This window comes from Alosa pseudoharengus, unplaced genomic scaffold, assembly GCF_046254945.1.
Source record: "Alosa pseudoharengus isolate Yale_2024_CS ecotype anadromous, Long Island Sound unplaced genomic scaffold, YU_APseudo_1.1 YU_APseudo_1.1_scf_24, whole genome shotgun sequence".
Classification (NCBI taxonomy): Eukaryota; Metazoa; Chordata; class Actinopteri; order Clupeiformes; family Clupeidae; genus Alosa; species Alosa pseudoharengus.
In genome coordinates this window covers 30,001,293-30,016,292 of record NW_027468689.1, presented here as the reverse complement: position 1 = coordinate 30,016,292, position 15,000 = coordinate 30,001,293, and the positions used below count along the sequence as shown (strand labels likewise).

At 46.8% G+C, this 15,000-nt stretch overlaps 1 protein-coding gene across 5 annotated transcripts in view; it reads right to left on the bottom strand.

Annotated features, from left to right (window-relative positions):
* Nucleotides 1-15,000, bottom strand: part of pcdh17 (protocadherin 17) — a 67,219-nt gene that overhangs the window by 24,680 nt on the left and 27,539 nt on the right. For 3 of the 5 annotated variants that reach the window (XM_076303717.1, XM_076303720.1, XM_076303718.1), the window contains exons 3-4: nucleotides 12,866-12,924; nucleotides 12,439-12,611 (exon numbers count right to left, since the gene is read on the bottom strand). In XM_076303717.1, coding sequence (XP_076159832.1) covers nucleotides 12,439-12,611; nucleotides 12,866-12,924 — 232 coding nt within the window. The remainder of the gene's footprint in view (nucleotides 1-12,438; nucleotides 12,612-12,865; nucleotides 12,925-15,000) is intronic. The other 2 variants (XM_076303719.1, XM_076303721.1) reach the window with 1 other exon arrangement.

Sequence of the window (15,000 nt, the reverse complement as noted above, 5' to 3'; positions counted from 1 at the left end):
TCATTTTGATTGGCTCTCCCGGTGAACGGACGGGAGAGGAGGCCAGTGAGAGAGGATAATACAGCTGTGAAGGTAGGGTCTGACTAAGACCTCTGACCAAGGACACGGACAACGGGAGAGGTGCGGAGAGAGAGACAGAGGGCCAGTGGAGGAGGGACAGATGGACAAAGACATACGAAATAAGCGAGACAGCAGAAAGGACTTGTTTACTGCTTAACACAGATTTGCTTACTGTCTCTCAATGTAAAAGAAAAGAGACTGTGAGAATGTGCTTTAAATGTTTGAATGAACTTTGGTACCCTGTGCTTTTGTTTGTGTGTGTGTGTGTGTGTGTGTGTGTGTGTGTGTGTGTGTGTGTGTGTGTGTTCACATGTAATTACACTTGAAACAAAAAAGTCACTCACTTCAGGTTGTTTGCACTATAAATAGAAGAAAGAACCACCGCTCTACTAGAATGTCCTTAGACACAAACAGACAGACACACACACACACACACACACACACAGAGAGAGAGAGAGACGCCAACCAACGCACACCACCAACGCACCACCGTTTTTTTCCCCTTTTGTCTGTGAGTAAAATGCTGTCGTGCATTATATTATCTGTGGTCTTAATGGGTTATTAATTAAGTGGAGGCTAATTATACAGCCAACAATGCCTTCAAGTAAAAGGTTAAAACTGAATTGTGCGGCACATTGCTCGGGGGATACACACACAGCCTTAATTAATCCAACATATGTGCACTTAGCTCCCCTATGGAGTCAGCCATCAGTGGAAACAGACGTGAACTTTACGTCACACAACAAAAGAGGAGGAAACGTGTAAATAGTATCAATCTGCTCCAGCAGGCTGGGGCTGTATCGGATCTACTGGCTTCTGCAGCAGCTGGTGGGAAGGGAATCGTCTTGTTAAAACAGAACCAGGTGACACTTGCCTTTGCACTTAAATGAAGACACACACACACACACACACACACACACACACACACACACACACACACACAGATAGGCAGATACAGAGACAGACAGAGTGATGGACAAACACATACACAAACACTCCAGCTGATTGCAGTGGAGTACAGTGTAAACACAAGGCAGTGTTTACACCCTAAACAATGGACCAATGTGTGTGCGTATGTGTGTGTGTGTGTGCGTGCATTTGTCCATGTCTCTGTGTGTACTAGCACATTCAGTAGTTGCTGCCAGGTATTCCACAACACTTGTTTTCTCCCACCTGCTCCTTGTTTTTCTATTGGCTTTCTTTTCAGGCTGCCCTACAGGTGCCTTCACCATGTCCACTGGCTCGGCTCTACTGAGGGTCAGCCCTCGCACTGACAGGGCAAAGGTGCAACCTATGAACACGGCAGACTGCTGAAACATCCTCCCAGATGTGGCTGTGTGTGTGTGTGTGTGTGTGTGTGTGTGTGTGTGTGTGTGTGTGTGTGTGTATGTGTGTGTGTGTGTGTGTGTGTGTGTGTGTGTGTGTGTGTGTGTGTGTGTGTGTGTGTGTGTCCATCATCATCGCAAAGGGCATCATTAGGCGTTAATACACTGCAGAGACGTCCGATACTTGCCGTCAGATGGGAATTTTTCATACTGGCTGCAAATGCTAATGCTGGGCCTGCCACATAGGTCCAATTAAAGCAGCCCTCACTACGAATGCCATTGATTATATTTCACTTAGAACACCCATACTAATCAAACCGCTACAAGAGGGATGGCCTTCCCAGGCCACTGGATGGCCTTTTTAAGCACTTAACAATTTTCCCAACCTTTAAGTTAAAAAAAAAAATACGGAAGCCGCTTATAAAATGATAAGGTCACCGACTAATCACCTTACAGCAAGCAACCTGGGGCCGACTGGTGTGTGTGTATGGTTAAGGGGGTTAGGGGTGTGATCGCTAAGGAGTACAGAGGCTCTGGCCAATTATGGGGGGCATTGCCACCATCTCAGGTAGCTGGAAATGAGCTGGAGGTCTGGTGGAGGGGGCTGTGCACTGGGACTAGTACCTCCTAATTTCATCATTATGCAGCAGAGCTGGGACCAGGACAGATGAGGTAGAGGAGGTAGAAGATGAAAGGCCAGTTGGCCATGCGTTTAGAGATCTCTCGCCAATAACGAGATCTCATTACTGAACAAAAAAAAGAGAATTAAGAATATTAAAGAGGGGTGACCAGAGGAATGCCTGGTCACAAATCAAATAGGCCCCACTACTGCACTCAAACTCCTTGTAACACCATCCGCCCCCCACCCTTCCCACACACATCCACGCTTTGCATAATCAGAATGGGAGGAGAGAGTCATAACAGTTCCGCAGGATGAATAAGTCATTACTTACGCAAACACTCCATAATTAGTCACCATGGTGACAAGGGCACGGAGGGAAATGTCAGAGATTTACGGCTGCACTCCCCAAATAGGCCCAGAGATTTATCCTCACGTCACCGCGCCCAAATATCAGCACCGACTCGAGTTTAGTGCCATGGAGTGCTCATCCCAGGGATGTCGCATGTGCAAATATGACCGTGAGTTTCCACGGCCCAGCAGGCCAGAGGACACACAGAGAGGGTGGATCTACGGGGTGACGGACATGACCGAAACCCTCCGAGACACAAGGACACCCAGGAGTTATTCACCCCCCCCCACCACCACCCAATGAGAATCACTTGAGATAATGGAATTTTAATAAAAACTTTGTCGCATTGAAAATGAGTAACGACTAATCCCTCGAAAATCTGCAGTAATGAGGGAGGCAAAATCCTAAGTCTGCAATATTACCCTTAAAAGACTGGCAGGGTCGGGAGTGGCTTAGCGCTAAGACGGCTTTGTTGGGGCTGCCACTGAGACTCTGTCTCTTTCCACACAGGCAAATTAGGTGGAGGCTGAAGGAGAGATGAGAGGGAGAGGGAGAGAGAGAGAGAGAGAGAGCATGAATAAGCAGGAGATGAGAGGGAAAGAAAAAAAATAAGAACGACAGAAAAAAACTTTGAGTGATAACTCCAACGCCATTCCAGATTGCTCTGTCTTCTAATTTCCCAGTCCAAATGTTGCAGCTGACACTTCCATGCATCAATGTGTGTGTGTGTGTGTGTGTGTGTGCGTGCGTGTGTGCGTGTGTGTGTGTGTGTGTGTGCGTGTGTGTGTTTGTGTGTGTTTTAATGAATTTTGCAGTCTGGCTTTTTAGTACCACCAAAACTAAAAGCCAACTTTTTGAGTTGTCTTAATGCATTGCTCTTGTTTTGGAAGGCCATTACTTTCCTCTCAATAGGATCTAAGGTGAGCTGTGTCCTCTGAGTAGTTGCAGCCTGTGCACGATCAGGCATCCACAAAACAACAGACAAATAAATAAATAAGTAAACAAAAATGACAATAATAAAAAAAAAACAGTTTTTACACTCCAGCAGACGATTATCCTTGTGATTTGCACTAAAGGCATTCTAAAGACGTCATTACTGGTCTAGCAGAGGCGATGAAAATATGCAAAGACTTGGGTGTGAAGTCCAATCATTTGTTTCTCGGCGGGACAAAAATAACAAACAAAAAGCATTACAATCAGCCTGATGCAGCACGGGAGCACACTGTGTCTCCAACTCACTGGCAGCCTGAACAGATGCATGGAAACAGGAGGGAAAGAGAGAGAGAGAGAGAGAGAGAGAGAGAGAGAGAGAGAGAGAGAGAGAGAAGGCAAAAAAGACGTCAAAGCTGAAGGCTGAGATGAAGAGCGCAGGCTTAATGAAAAACATCAATAGGGTGACTGAAACTTGGACAGGAAGAGTCTGTTAGCCATAAATCACATCACATCCTCTGAACGAGTCACACACACACACACACACACACACACACACACACACACACATACACACACAAACACACACACACACACACACACACACACACACACACACACACACACACACACACACACACAAAACAATATACACACAGATACCCAGAGAGAAAGTTTCTCCTTCCAGACAAAACTTGCTAAATAACACACACACATGCACACACACATATACACACACATTCCCGAAACAAATCCCAAATCATACTGCAGGGAAAGCAGATGTGTGTATAAACAAAGTCCTCGTTCCGATGAAGCCGCAACCGCTTCGATTAATCATATTTAATGGACAGATGTGACAATGAAGAAAGGAACAACAATCACCCATATGCTACCTGTTTGGGACGGTGCCGCGTGTGAATGCTGTAATTAAATTGTTCTCCGCAATGACGCTGGCAACAGATGTCCGCCCATTAACACAAGCTGGAGACGAAACAAGCTTACCTGGTATTAAAACAATTTAAAAGGCAAAAAAGGGTGCTACGAGACAACACCTCTAAAAACGCCTGTCTTTCTTCAGAATTGAAGGGCATGTGGAATATGGACAAACACTCCAAATCCATACACTTGAGCTGCTAAAGATGGACATTACCCTGGTGCTGTGAAGTGAACCCATAGGCTGTGTGTGTGTGTGTGTGTGTGTGTGTGTGTGTGTGTGTGTGTGTGTGTGTGTGTGTGAAATATAGTCTGGGGAGCCGAGGCTCAACCATGTCCATTCTCCCATCCTCCTACTTGATTTTCTCCACTAATAGAAGTCTCCAGAGCTCTGCTACCATTGTTTAAAGTGCCAGTGCAATTCTGAGATCTGGGATAATTGCATTGCCAGTGATCTGTAACCATTATGAGCGAAGCGCTCCCTTTCCCAAAGGGACTCTGAAACCTGACGTTCTCCAATACTGCCCTTCTCCACAATACATCAACACTGGCAGCTCAAGACAAGGGATGTGATGTGTGTCTGTGTGCTTGTGTCTGCGTGTGCACTGTGCAAGTGTGTATGTTGCACATCCGTACCATAATTATGTTTCCAAAATGAGACTCTCACACTTCAATTGCATGCTAGTTAGCGAGCATTTTTTCCCCTTTCCTTTAATAAAACCAGTGCTATTTTCTGACATGCTGGAAGAATGAGGCAGAACGGCCCACCTCCCTCCCAATCGAAACGTGGTGGTCCATCTGTCGCACTCGAGTAGCGCTTTTTGAAGTAATTTCAGCTGACTGCAAATCAATGGCGTGTTATTGCAATGCATTTGCCTCTGACAGTCTCCGCAACGGCAGGCACTAATGCCAATGTCCGCGGGCCCTCATGACAACCCCACCTCATGAGGGGCGGAGAAAGCAACAATCATTATCATAGCACGCTGACAAGCATGCTGTCTGCCACCCAATACCTGCACTGACAAAGAAGGGAAAGCAAGGCGAACTGCCACAAACAAATGAAGTAGGCTCTCGGCGACCAAACGTCAGACCAAACTCTCAACTGCTCAACTCGCCATTGTGATACAGCTCTGTAATATTGTACATGCATTTTACATGAATGGAGGTTGTTTGACATTATTAGGATATGCATGCAAATCTGAGATAAAGATGGCATTTTAGTGTGACCTGACATTAGGAAATTCTGTATTTGCCATGAGTGACTGTCACTCTTAGGGAGGAAATTTATCTTCTAAATTCCCAAAACATTTTGTAGCTCTCTCTCTCTCTCTCTCTCTCTCTCTCTCTCACAGTGTGTGTGTGTGTGTGTGGGAGATAGAGTATATGTGTGTGTGTGTGTGTGTGTGTGTGTGTGTGTGTGTGTGTGTGTGTGTGTGTGTGTGTGTGCATATGTGCCTTGTACACATCCTATCAGAAGAGTTCCACGCCACACCGATTTCCATTAAACGTTCGCTCAGACAGCCACTTACATGCTACACCTTTCTGACACATTTGCATAAGGCCTAGAGCTTAATCTGAGCGAGCAAAGATGGCTGGGTGGGTGGGTGGGGGGGGGGGGTGGGGGGGGTAGGGAGCTGAACTGCATGGGAAGGAGAGTGTATCTGCCTGAGTTGTGGCTCGGAAGAGAAGACTCAGGCTGTCTGAGGAAAGTAAAAAAAAAATAGCAGCTAATGTGTTCAGACGCTGTCGGAGACAAAGATACCTTGGTCTTTCGACAGGTGAGAGTAAGTTCAAGCACATTAGTCTTCACACTTAGTTGGAAGCTAGAGGCCTAGGGACACCATGCTATATTTAGTGAGACACAGCGATAAAGCCACCATTTTCTTCTGCCCTGGCGTTTTATATCCCAAACGACAAATGTTGGCTTCATGGATTTCTCAGTTAGGAAGACGGTTTCTTCTGTGACCATAATAAGTGAAAACAAACAGTCTGTGGCTAATTGATCACAACAGGTGGAGTCTACTTGCATCACCTCACCTGTCACAGGGGGCCTGGGACAACACCCAAACAGATAAACAAAAACAACAAATGATGTGAGCTTCTGAGCGTGCAAAACACTTTTCTTCAAGATGACACTCCGCCATTGATCCCATGCTAATGAGTAAAACACACAGCTGTGATGTGATTCTGGAGAGAGACTGTATCTGCAGCACACTAACACACACACACACACGCGCACGCGCACACGCACACGCACACGCACACACACACACACACATACACACACAGATGCATTCTCTCACCATTCCCTACCTGTGTATAAAAGACTATTATTCAATTATTAACTGCATTCTGCATTTATTACACATTGCCTTGACTGTCCATTGGCCCTGTCAGTTCCCAGTCATGATATAGCACAGAGCAACGTTTACTGTGTGAATCTGAGATGATAAAAGAAGAAATGTACACGCTGTAACCCTCCACAGACACCTCCTTATGAGCTGTGTGTCCAATCGAAAGCCATAAAGCAGTGGGCACCCCACGTATTGATTAAAGTTTCTGTGATGGAGCGGCCTGCTGTTGGACAGACACACACACACACACGCACGCACACACACACACACACGCACACACACACACACACACACACGCACACACACACACACACACACAGGCAGCCAAGGCAAATAACAGTGACTGCTGGTCTATGGAGCGCTCAACCCAGCAGCAGCATATTCAATCCAATCCATTGCCACAGCCACGGCGAATCAATCAAGCATTGCTCCCAGGTAGTCTCAACACAATGATTGGTGTGTGCGTATGTGGGACTGTGTGTTTCTGCGTGTGAGTGATATTTTATGTGTGTGTGCGTGTGTGTGCATGTGTGTGTGTGTGTGTGTGCATGGTGTGTGTGTGTCTTATAGACCATGACATCTATCTGCTCCCTGTTCCATATACCCTGATGCGGGTCGGAGAGAGATTCCGATTACCATGCAGCAAAATAACAGGGGGTGGGGACTCAATATCATGATGTCTTTCTCTCTCTTTCTCTCTGTCTCTCTCTCTCTCTCTGTCTCTGTTTGTCTTGCACTCAATTTCCCCCTCTCCTTCATTCCCATTACATTATGTTTATGTTGCTATTCCAGTTCTTAAAAGCCTTTAGTATGGTCATATAAAGACCAACCTTTTCATCTCTCTCTCTCTCTCTCTCTCTCTCTCTCTCTCTCTTTCTGTTTCTCTTGCCAGTTCATCATTCAATTCCAATATGCTATCCTAGCCATGCAGACAGTAGGATAGCAGACCAGGAAGAAGGGGGAGACTATTCCATTATTCTATGCCAATCAAGGCCGATCAGCCCCCATTACACCCCCCCACCACCACCACCAACACAAACACACGCACAAAACACACACACGCAAAATCCTCCGTCTCTCATAGGTGGAATTTGTGTATTCATATGTGTGTGTGTGTGTGTGTGTATGTCACGCAGTGAAGGTCTCATTGCAAGCAGCCCTTCACACGTCACCCTTCCAGAGGAGCCCAGTGGAAACACATGTTTGTTGCATTCATCCACTTAATGACCACCCCACTACTCAACTACATGAGTCCAGTCATTATATCATAAAGACCGTGGCCCTGCACAAAGCAACACACAAGAAAGAGAGAGAAAGAGAGAGAGAGAGAGAGAGAGAGAGAGAGAGAGAGAGAGAGAGATGAGATGTGATGGGGGGGTGAGGAGAGGAGAAGAGATGAGAAAGGCTCACAGATGGAGAACACAATAAGTGGGGCCAGGGCACAGTGTGTTTGTTCAAATGGCAATTTAAACTCTAATCCAATTACACTAGCAATTCAGCAAGGAGAAAGGATTAAAAAATGACAGAGAAAGAGTGAGAGAGAACGAATGTGTGTGTGTTTGTGAGAGAGAGAGAGAGAGAGAGAGAGAGAGAAAGAAAGAGAGAAACATATAAGGCATACAGCTGAATCCAGAGGCATAAGCCGTCCCTGATAGTGGTGCCGGCAGGAGCATCTGTGCTCCACAAGGGAGCTGAACCACTTGTTCTGAACACTTGTAGTTCTTCACTACTGCCATTTTTGGGACTAGGGGAGGGGTGTGTGTGTGTGTGTGTGTGTGTGTGTGTGTGTGTGTGTGTGTGTGTGTGTGTGTGTGTGTGTGTGTGTGTATGTGTGTGTGTGTGTGTGTGTGGGCGGGGTGTGTGTGAACTGACCTGGCTGTGCAGGGACTGAGCAAAAAATAGACCCTAATTGGGGTGGATGGTGTGTGTACAACTGTACAAGTGTGTGTTTGCGTGTGTGGTGTGTGTGTGTGAGTGTGTTTGTGTGTATGCAGTAGAGATCTTTTGACCTCCTCTCAACTCACACTGTTTATTTATATGTGCACTAGAGCCTTAAGGCCTGCCTCAGCATTAAAAGTGAACACACACACACACACACACACACTTTTTCTACAAACACAGACATACTGTACACACATACAGCCCGCAGCACAGAAAACTGGACATACTGCAAAAGCAATGTAGGGGAGAGATGAGGAAGGAACAGAGGATGAGGGAAGAAAAAGAAGAAGAAAATATAGAAGGAAGGAAAGAACAGAACAAGGAAAAGAAAATGCAAAATGGAATAAAGGAAAGAAAATGACAAGAAAAGCAGGAAATAGTAGAACAGAAGACAGTGACAGCAGCAGGACAGATGGAGAAATACAATCAAAGGTAGAAGAGAAGAAAGAAGCACCCGGCCTGCCTTAATATGCTCAACACAAACACACCAGCAGCATGAATATGCAGGAGACATTTACACTGTTAAAATGAGCTGCTATTCCAGTTCTCAGCTTTTAGGAGGAGGAGGTGTGTGTGTGAGTGTGTGTGTGTGTGTGTGTGTGTGTGTGTGTTAGTAAGTGTGCATTCTATGGGCGTGTGACAGTCTAAAACCTTTCCTTCTCTTGTTGGACAGTGTGAAGCTTCATCATCTAAATTATGCAGGGGAGACGTTACAGGAGCAGGCAGATTCTAACACACACACACACACACACACAAACACACACACACATACACACACACACGCACACACACACACACACATACATAATACAAAGGGCTGGTACTTAACCGGAGTATGCTAACATATTGAGGGATGCTAAGATATGTCACATCACCAGACAAATGCAAGGAGAAGAGAGCAGAGGGAGTGTGTTTGTCATGGCACTGGAGTGGAGCCTTGTCTCCACAGGGCCTGACCCAGGAGCTCCTCCCCAGCCAGCGCAGAGCATCCCTTCCCCGGCTCCTGCCTTCTCCACTGGGGCCGGCCACTGGCCCACAGCCAGCTCTCCAGCTACCTCCAGCCCCAGCAGCGCAGAGTGGACTGGCCCAGGCAGGCAGGCAGGCAGGCAGGCAGGCAGGCTGCTCATGTGTGTTATTGGCAAAACAGGCCCAGCTGCAGACAGTTTAACAGCACTGTAGCACCTCTCACTGAAAATCAATGCTCACGGAGAGAGAGAGGAGGATGGAGAGAGACAGAGGGAGAGAGGGAGAGAAAGTGGTGGAGAGACAGAGAGAGAGAGAGAGAGAGAGAGAGAAAGAGAGAGAGTGGAAGGAGTTGGAGAAAAGGATTGCAAGGGGGGGAGATGGATGGCAGAGAGAGAAAGAGAGAGGGAGGAAGATGGGTGGAGGAGAGAAGAGAGGCGTTGTGTGGAGGTGGGGTTACACACTGCATCCAATGTTCCAGTCTATTCACTGAGAAGATAAACTGACACTTCACACACGCACACAACTCTGTCTAAGGTTAGGTGTCACGTTTGGAAATGCACACACAGATAGACACACACACAGATAGACACACACACACACACACACAAAAGGTAACTACATAACAGCTATGTAACACCTTCATAAATGCTTTAAAGCGGCGCCATGGCAGAGTCAGGGGTGATATATTACTCCAGGGGGTGCTGGGAGTGCTGTCACTGGAAACAGAGGTGGCTGACCTGACCACACACACATACACACGCACACACATACACACACACACACACACACGCACGCACACACACACATGCAAACACACAGCAGCGGCACCAGAAATTCACCAGGGTGTGTACGCATTTGGGAATGGAGGTGGTGTGTGTAGTGGGGTTGCAGGGTGACATACTGTCTAACTGACATGCAGTCGCTGTTGCACTCACTCACTCACTCACACTCACACTCACACACACAGACACATGCACACTTGCCTGCTGGCGTCACAGCGATAAAGCGGCTAATTTGCCGCTTCTCTCGGCCCGCTCGCATGCCCCATTAAGTGGCTACATTCTCCAAATCTCAAACATATGGCCCGCCGTAATTGGCCAATTTCTCTTGCCAGCGTGTTTGTTCCATCTCCGTGAAAATCCCGGTGAAACAGGCAAAAAACAACATACACACACACACACAGTCACAAAATGAAATAAAAAAAACCTGCGCACACATGGCATAATCAAGGCAGGCAAAAAAAGGCTATGGAACTCTTTCCCTCCCTCCCTCCCTCTCTCTCCTTCTCTCACTCTCTCATTCTGGTCTTCCATAGAAACAAGAACATCCCCGCTCTATTGATTAATTGTACTATTATATTTGATTTATGACTCTCTTTAGTCCATTTGTTCCAAGGGTCCCACCATTTTTTCTCTCTCTCTTTCTCTCCCCCTCCCTCCCTGTTTCTCTCTCTCTCTCTCTCTTTCTCTCTCTTTCTCTTTAATTTTCTGGAGAATCCTCTATTGAGGGTTTCAGCTTCTGTGTAATAGTTTTAAACACGAGTTCTGTGTCTGTGGGACAACCCTGATACAAAACTCCAACATCGTTCCCGAGCACTCACCAGCACGAAACACACACACACACACACACACACACACACGCACACACACACACACAGTCCCAGCGGTCCCCGCTAAAGCAGGCGGGAGGGGACATGCTCGGCTCCGCTGAGTTATTGTTCTACACATGTCGCGTGTAATTTGTCCCGCCAACAGCGCTTAGGATAATTATCCATTTTTAATGGTGGAGGAGCGAGGGAGAGAGAGAGAGAGAGAGGGAGGGACAGACAGAGAGAGACAGAGAGAGAGAGAGACAGAAAGAGAGAGAGCGCGCCGGAGGAGTGCAGAAGAGGACCGGGACGGGAGCACAGGGCGGGCTGGCTAAGTCATTTTCCGTGTTCGCTGATGAAAGTTTTAGCGGGTGCCGGCGATGACTACTCTCCGGTGGGGCCACACACAGGAGCTAAAGAGGCCCTGCCTTATGAAAGCATAATGGGCCTGTCCGCTCCCATAAGCCCATGGCCAGCCCACGCCACCACAACACAACAGCCCCCCCCCCCCCCCCCACCAAACAAATGAATAAATAAATGGGGAGCGAGTGAATGAAGAGATGGATTATAGAAAGAAGAATAAAGCTGAGGGGAGGATAGAGAGTGAGAGGTGAGGGAGAAGAGGAATGGGCAATTAGGCAGGAAGAAAGCGATGGATACAGACAGATAGTGAGAGAGATAGAGAGAGAGAGATGAAAGAGAAACACGCTTTTTACAGAGGAACAGGAAGAATGTGAAGGTCATGAAATGAAGGAAAGAAAAAGGGATGTGTGATCTGCAGCTCTAAACGACGCTGTGTGGAACAACAAGCACATCATTACAGCAGTGCTATGTGCTGTGCTGAGTGGAGATACACTAATCATCAACCCCCTCCTGCAGCTTTGCTTGTGGACATTTGTGTGTGTGTGTTTGTGTGTGCTGTTGTATATGCACATGTTGTACAGATGGAATAGAGTACCGAAGTGTGACGTTCCGTTTCCATGACGGCAGAATCACTGGATCTAAACAAACTTTCGAAGTGGCTTAAACAGCATTGAATGTAGACATGTGGCATCATTTCTAGCTAATACATTGTTTTAAATGTAGGCTATAGCCATTAGAACAGCTTAGCCACATAACACGGATTCCCTGGCAGGTGTAATAGAAAGAAACAAAATTCCAGTGGATATTTCACGTCTTCTGAAAGACTGGTGACGTTTTTTGCCAAAAAAAAAAAAAAAAAAAAACACATCCGCGAATTTAAGGATTTTAACCGCACCCACCTGTTTCAGCACACATACGTATGTTTGCATGTATCTGTATCTGTGTGTGTGTGTGTGTGTGTGTGTGTGTGTGTGTGCACGCGCATGTGTGTGTGCATTTGTGTGTACCTTGCTCCAGTAGCTGTGTTTTGGGTCCAGCAGCTTTCAGTTTGAGCGCCTCCTTGGCCGACATGTCGCAGCAGGAGCCTTTATTGGTGTCCTGGTCACTGTCGGCCTGGTCGCTGTCGCCGTGGCCACTGTCACGGAGGCTGGCCCGCTCGGGGTCCTTAAATGTTGAGCTGCTGCCAAACACAAGAGGGAGAAAATGAATCACCTCACAAAGAGGAAGAAGAATGAGTCTGTGAGTCTAAAAGTGTAGCCTATGTAGGTGTGTGTAGGGATACAGTGTCTGTCTGTGTGCTGGCTCATCCAGGTGAAATGGGTTCTAATATAGGGGTCTGGTCTGTGTGTGTGTGTGTGTGTGTGTGTGTGTGTGTGTGTGTGTGTGTGTGTGTGTGACAGGCCACGCATGGGCAGGCCATTTAATAGCCCTTACCTTTGAACAAACTGCTGCCTGCTCCCCATGTAATTGGGCTCAGCGGGGAAATTGTCTGTCTGTGAAGGAGAGACAGAGAAAGAGAAAAAAAGAGAGAGAGGGAGAGAAAGAGAGAGAGAGACAGGTTAGGTGCTGTGTGCGTGACACCAAAATGGGACCTAGTGAGCAACATGATCTCCTGGTGAACAAGTGATGATTAATAAATGAGAAAGAGAGATAGCAGGGGAGAGAGAGCTAGAGAGAGGGAGAGTGTGTGTGAGAGAGAGAGAGAGAGAGAGAGAGAGAGAAGAGGATGGGGGGAGAGAAAGGGACAGGTGTGTGAGCCTCCTGTAATCCTCAGATTTGTACAGTTTAATGACTCGGGGAAAACATGCTAATTAAACACTCCAAACATTCAGAATTCAAACGCTCTGAACTCCACACGACCCACTGCGGGGACAGACAGAGAGAGAGAGAGAGAGAGAGAGAGAGAGAGAGAGAGAGAGAGAGAGAGAGATAGTGAGAGAGAAACAATGCTCTTCTTGGAGAGCTGGCGGCCACAGTAACCATGATGAGCTCACACTGGGAGGAAGTGGGGTATAAGCAGCTTCACTGTGTGTGTGTGTGTGTGTGTGTAAGAGAGAGAGAGAGAGAGAGCGAAAGAGATGGAGATTTGGGTGTAGCTATATGTATATCACATGTATAGAAGAGGGACAGAGGTAGCTCCTGTATGGGCAGAAAGGGGAAGGGGTCAAAGTCAGACTATGAAAATGCATTTGTGAGAGAGAAAGATAATGTATGTGTGTGTGTGTGTGTCTGTGTATCATGTGAGAGAGCTAATGAATAATGTATGGCCATACTTGCAGTGCAGCTGGGGAGCTGGAGTCCCATTTCCGGTCCTCTGCACAGAGAACATGTGCCTACAGGATCCTAAAGCGCCGGCACGCGCGCCAACTAATACTACCTTACAGGAAACATCTGTCTCACTAAAACCCTCTGTGTTTGGTTCCACCTTTAAAGAGACGCTGGCGACCTTATGCCTGCAGAACAGGCTTTACACGTGTAAGAAACTCACACATGTTCATATCTGCTGAACGTACATGCCATGAACACAAACTCTCATGCAAGCGCAGACACACAAACACACACACAAACACACACAATGGATCTTCCTCTCACACTGGGAAAGCCAATAAGCCAAGAGTGTATCCTCTCCGATGAGTCTCAATTACTTCACACAGCATTGATGTTGCCCAACCAGTCTGTTTGCTCGACGGCCAAGAGTCAATACTGTGTGTGTGTGTGTGCACAGTGTACGTGTGAGGAGAACCCAGTGTGTGTGTCTGAATGCGTCAGGTCATGATCGTGAGTGTGTGTGTGAGGAGAACTATATAAATGTATGTGTATAGACTCAAACAGCAACTCTGCTCTCCACGATATGGTACACAGTATTGACCAGGTCAAACAGGGAGGCGAGGCCAGGCGAGGCAGGAGACTAATGTGGTGGCTGGTCAGTGCTCATCCGCTCGGGTGGAGTTTTTCCATCCGGCTAGCGGTCACTGACTAATCTCCCCATTAGTTATCCGGTTTCCCTTCCTCATTTATGACCTGTGTTTGAGTAACACCTGCATTGAGCTTTGAGAAGATTAAAGGAAACAACCTGATTGTGCGCTACTAAGATGCGTGTGCTTAAGGCGTAACAAAAACATGAAGAATCTTATTTTATCCCTCTCTGCGTTTTCTTTTGTTGCGGGGGAGAGGAAGATGACACTTCAATAGTAATCTCTAATGGAGTGTTGTCTCACCTGAACATGATTTCAAAGAGATTTACTTTTGTTTGATGGCAACGCCGTGGAAACACGCCTCACCATAATCTTCGCTTAGCAAACCAAACACACAAACAAACAGGCCTTTGGCTTCTTTTTGTCAGGATATTATGTGTGTGTGTGTGTGTGTGTGTGTGTTTGTGTGTGTTCTTCTGAATCCTTTGTCTTTGCCTGAACTCACACACAATCCTTTTATTTTTCTGGTTATCATTTGTTTTCTCTTTTCCTTCCTGCAAAGAAACATCATTTGATGTGCACTCACAACGCTCACACGCACACACACACGCACACACACACACACACACACACACACACACACACACACACGCA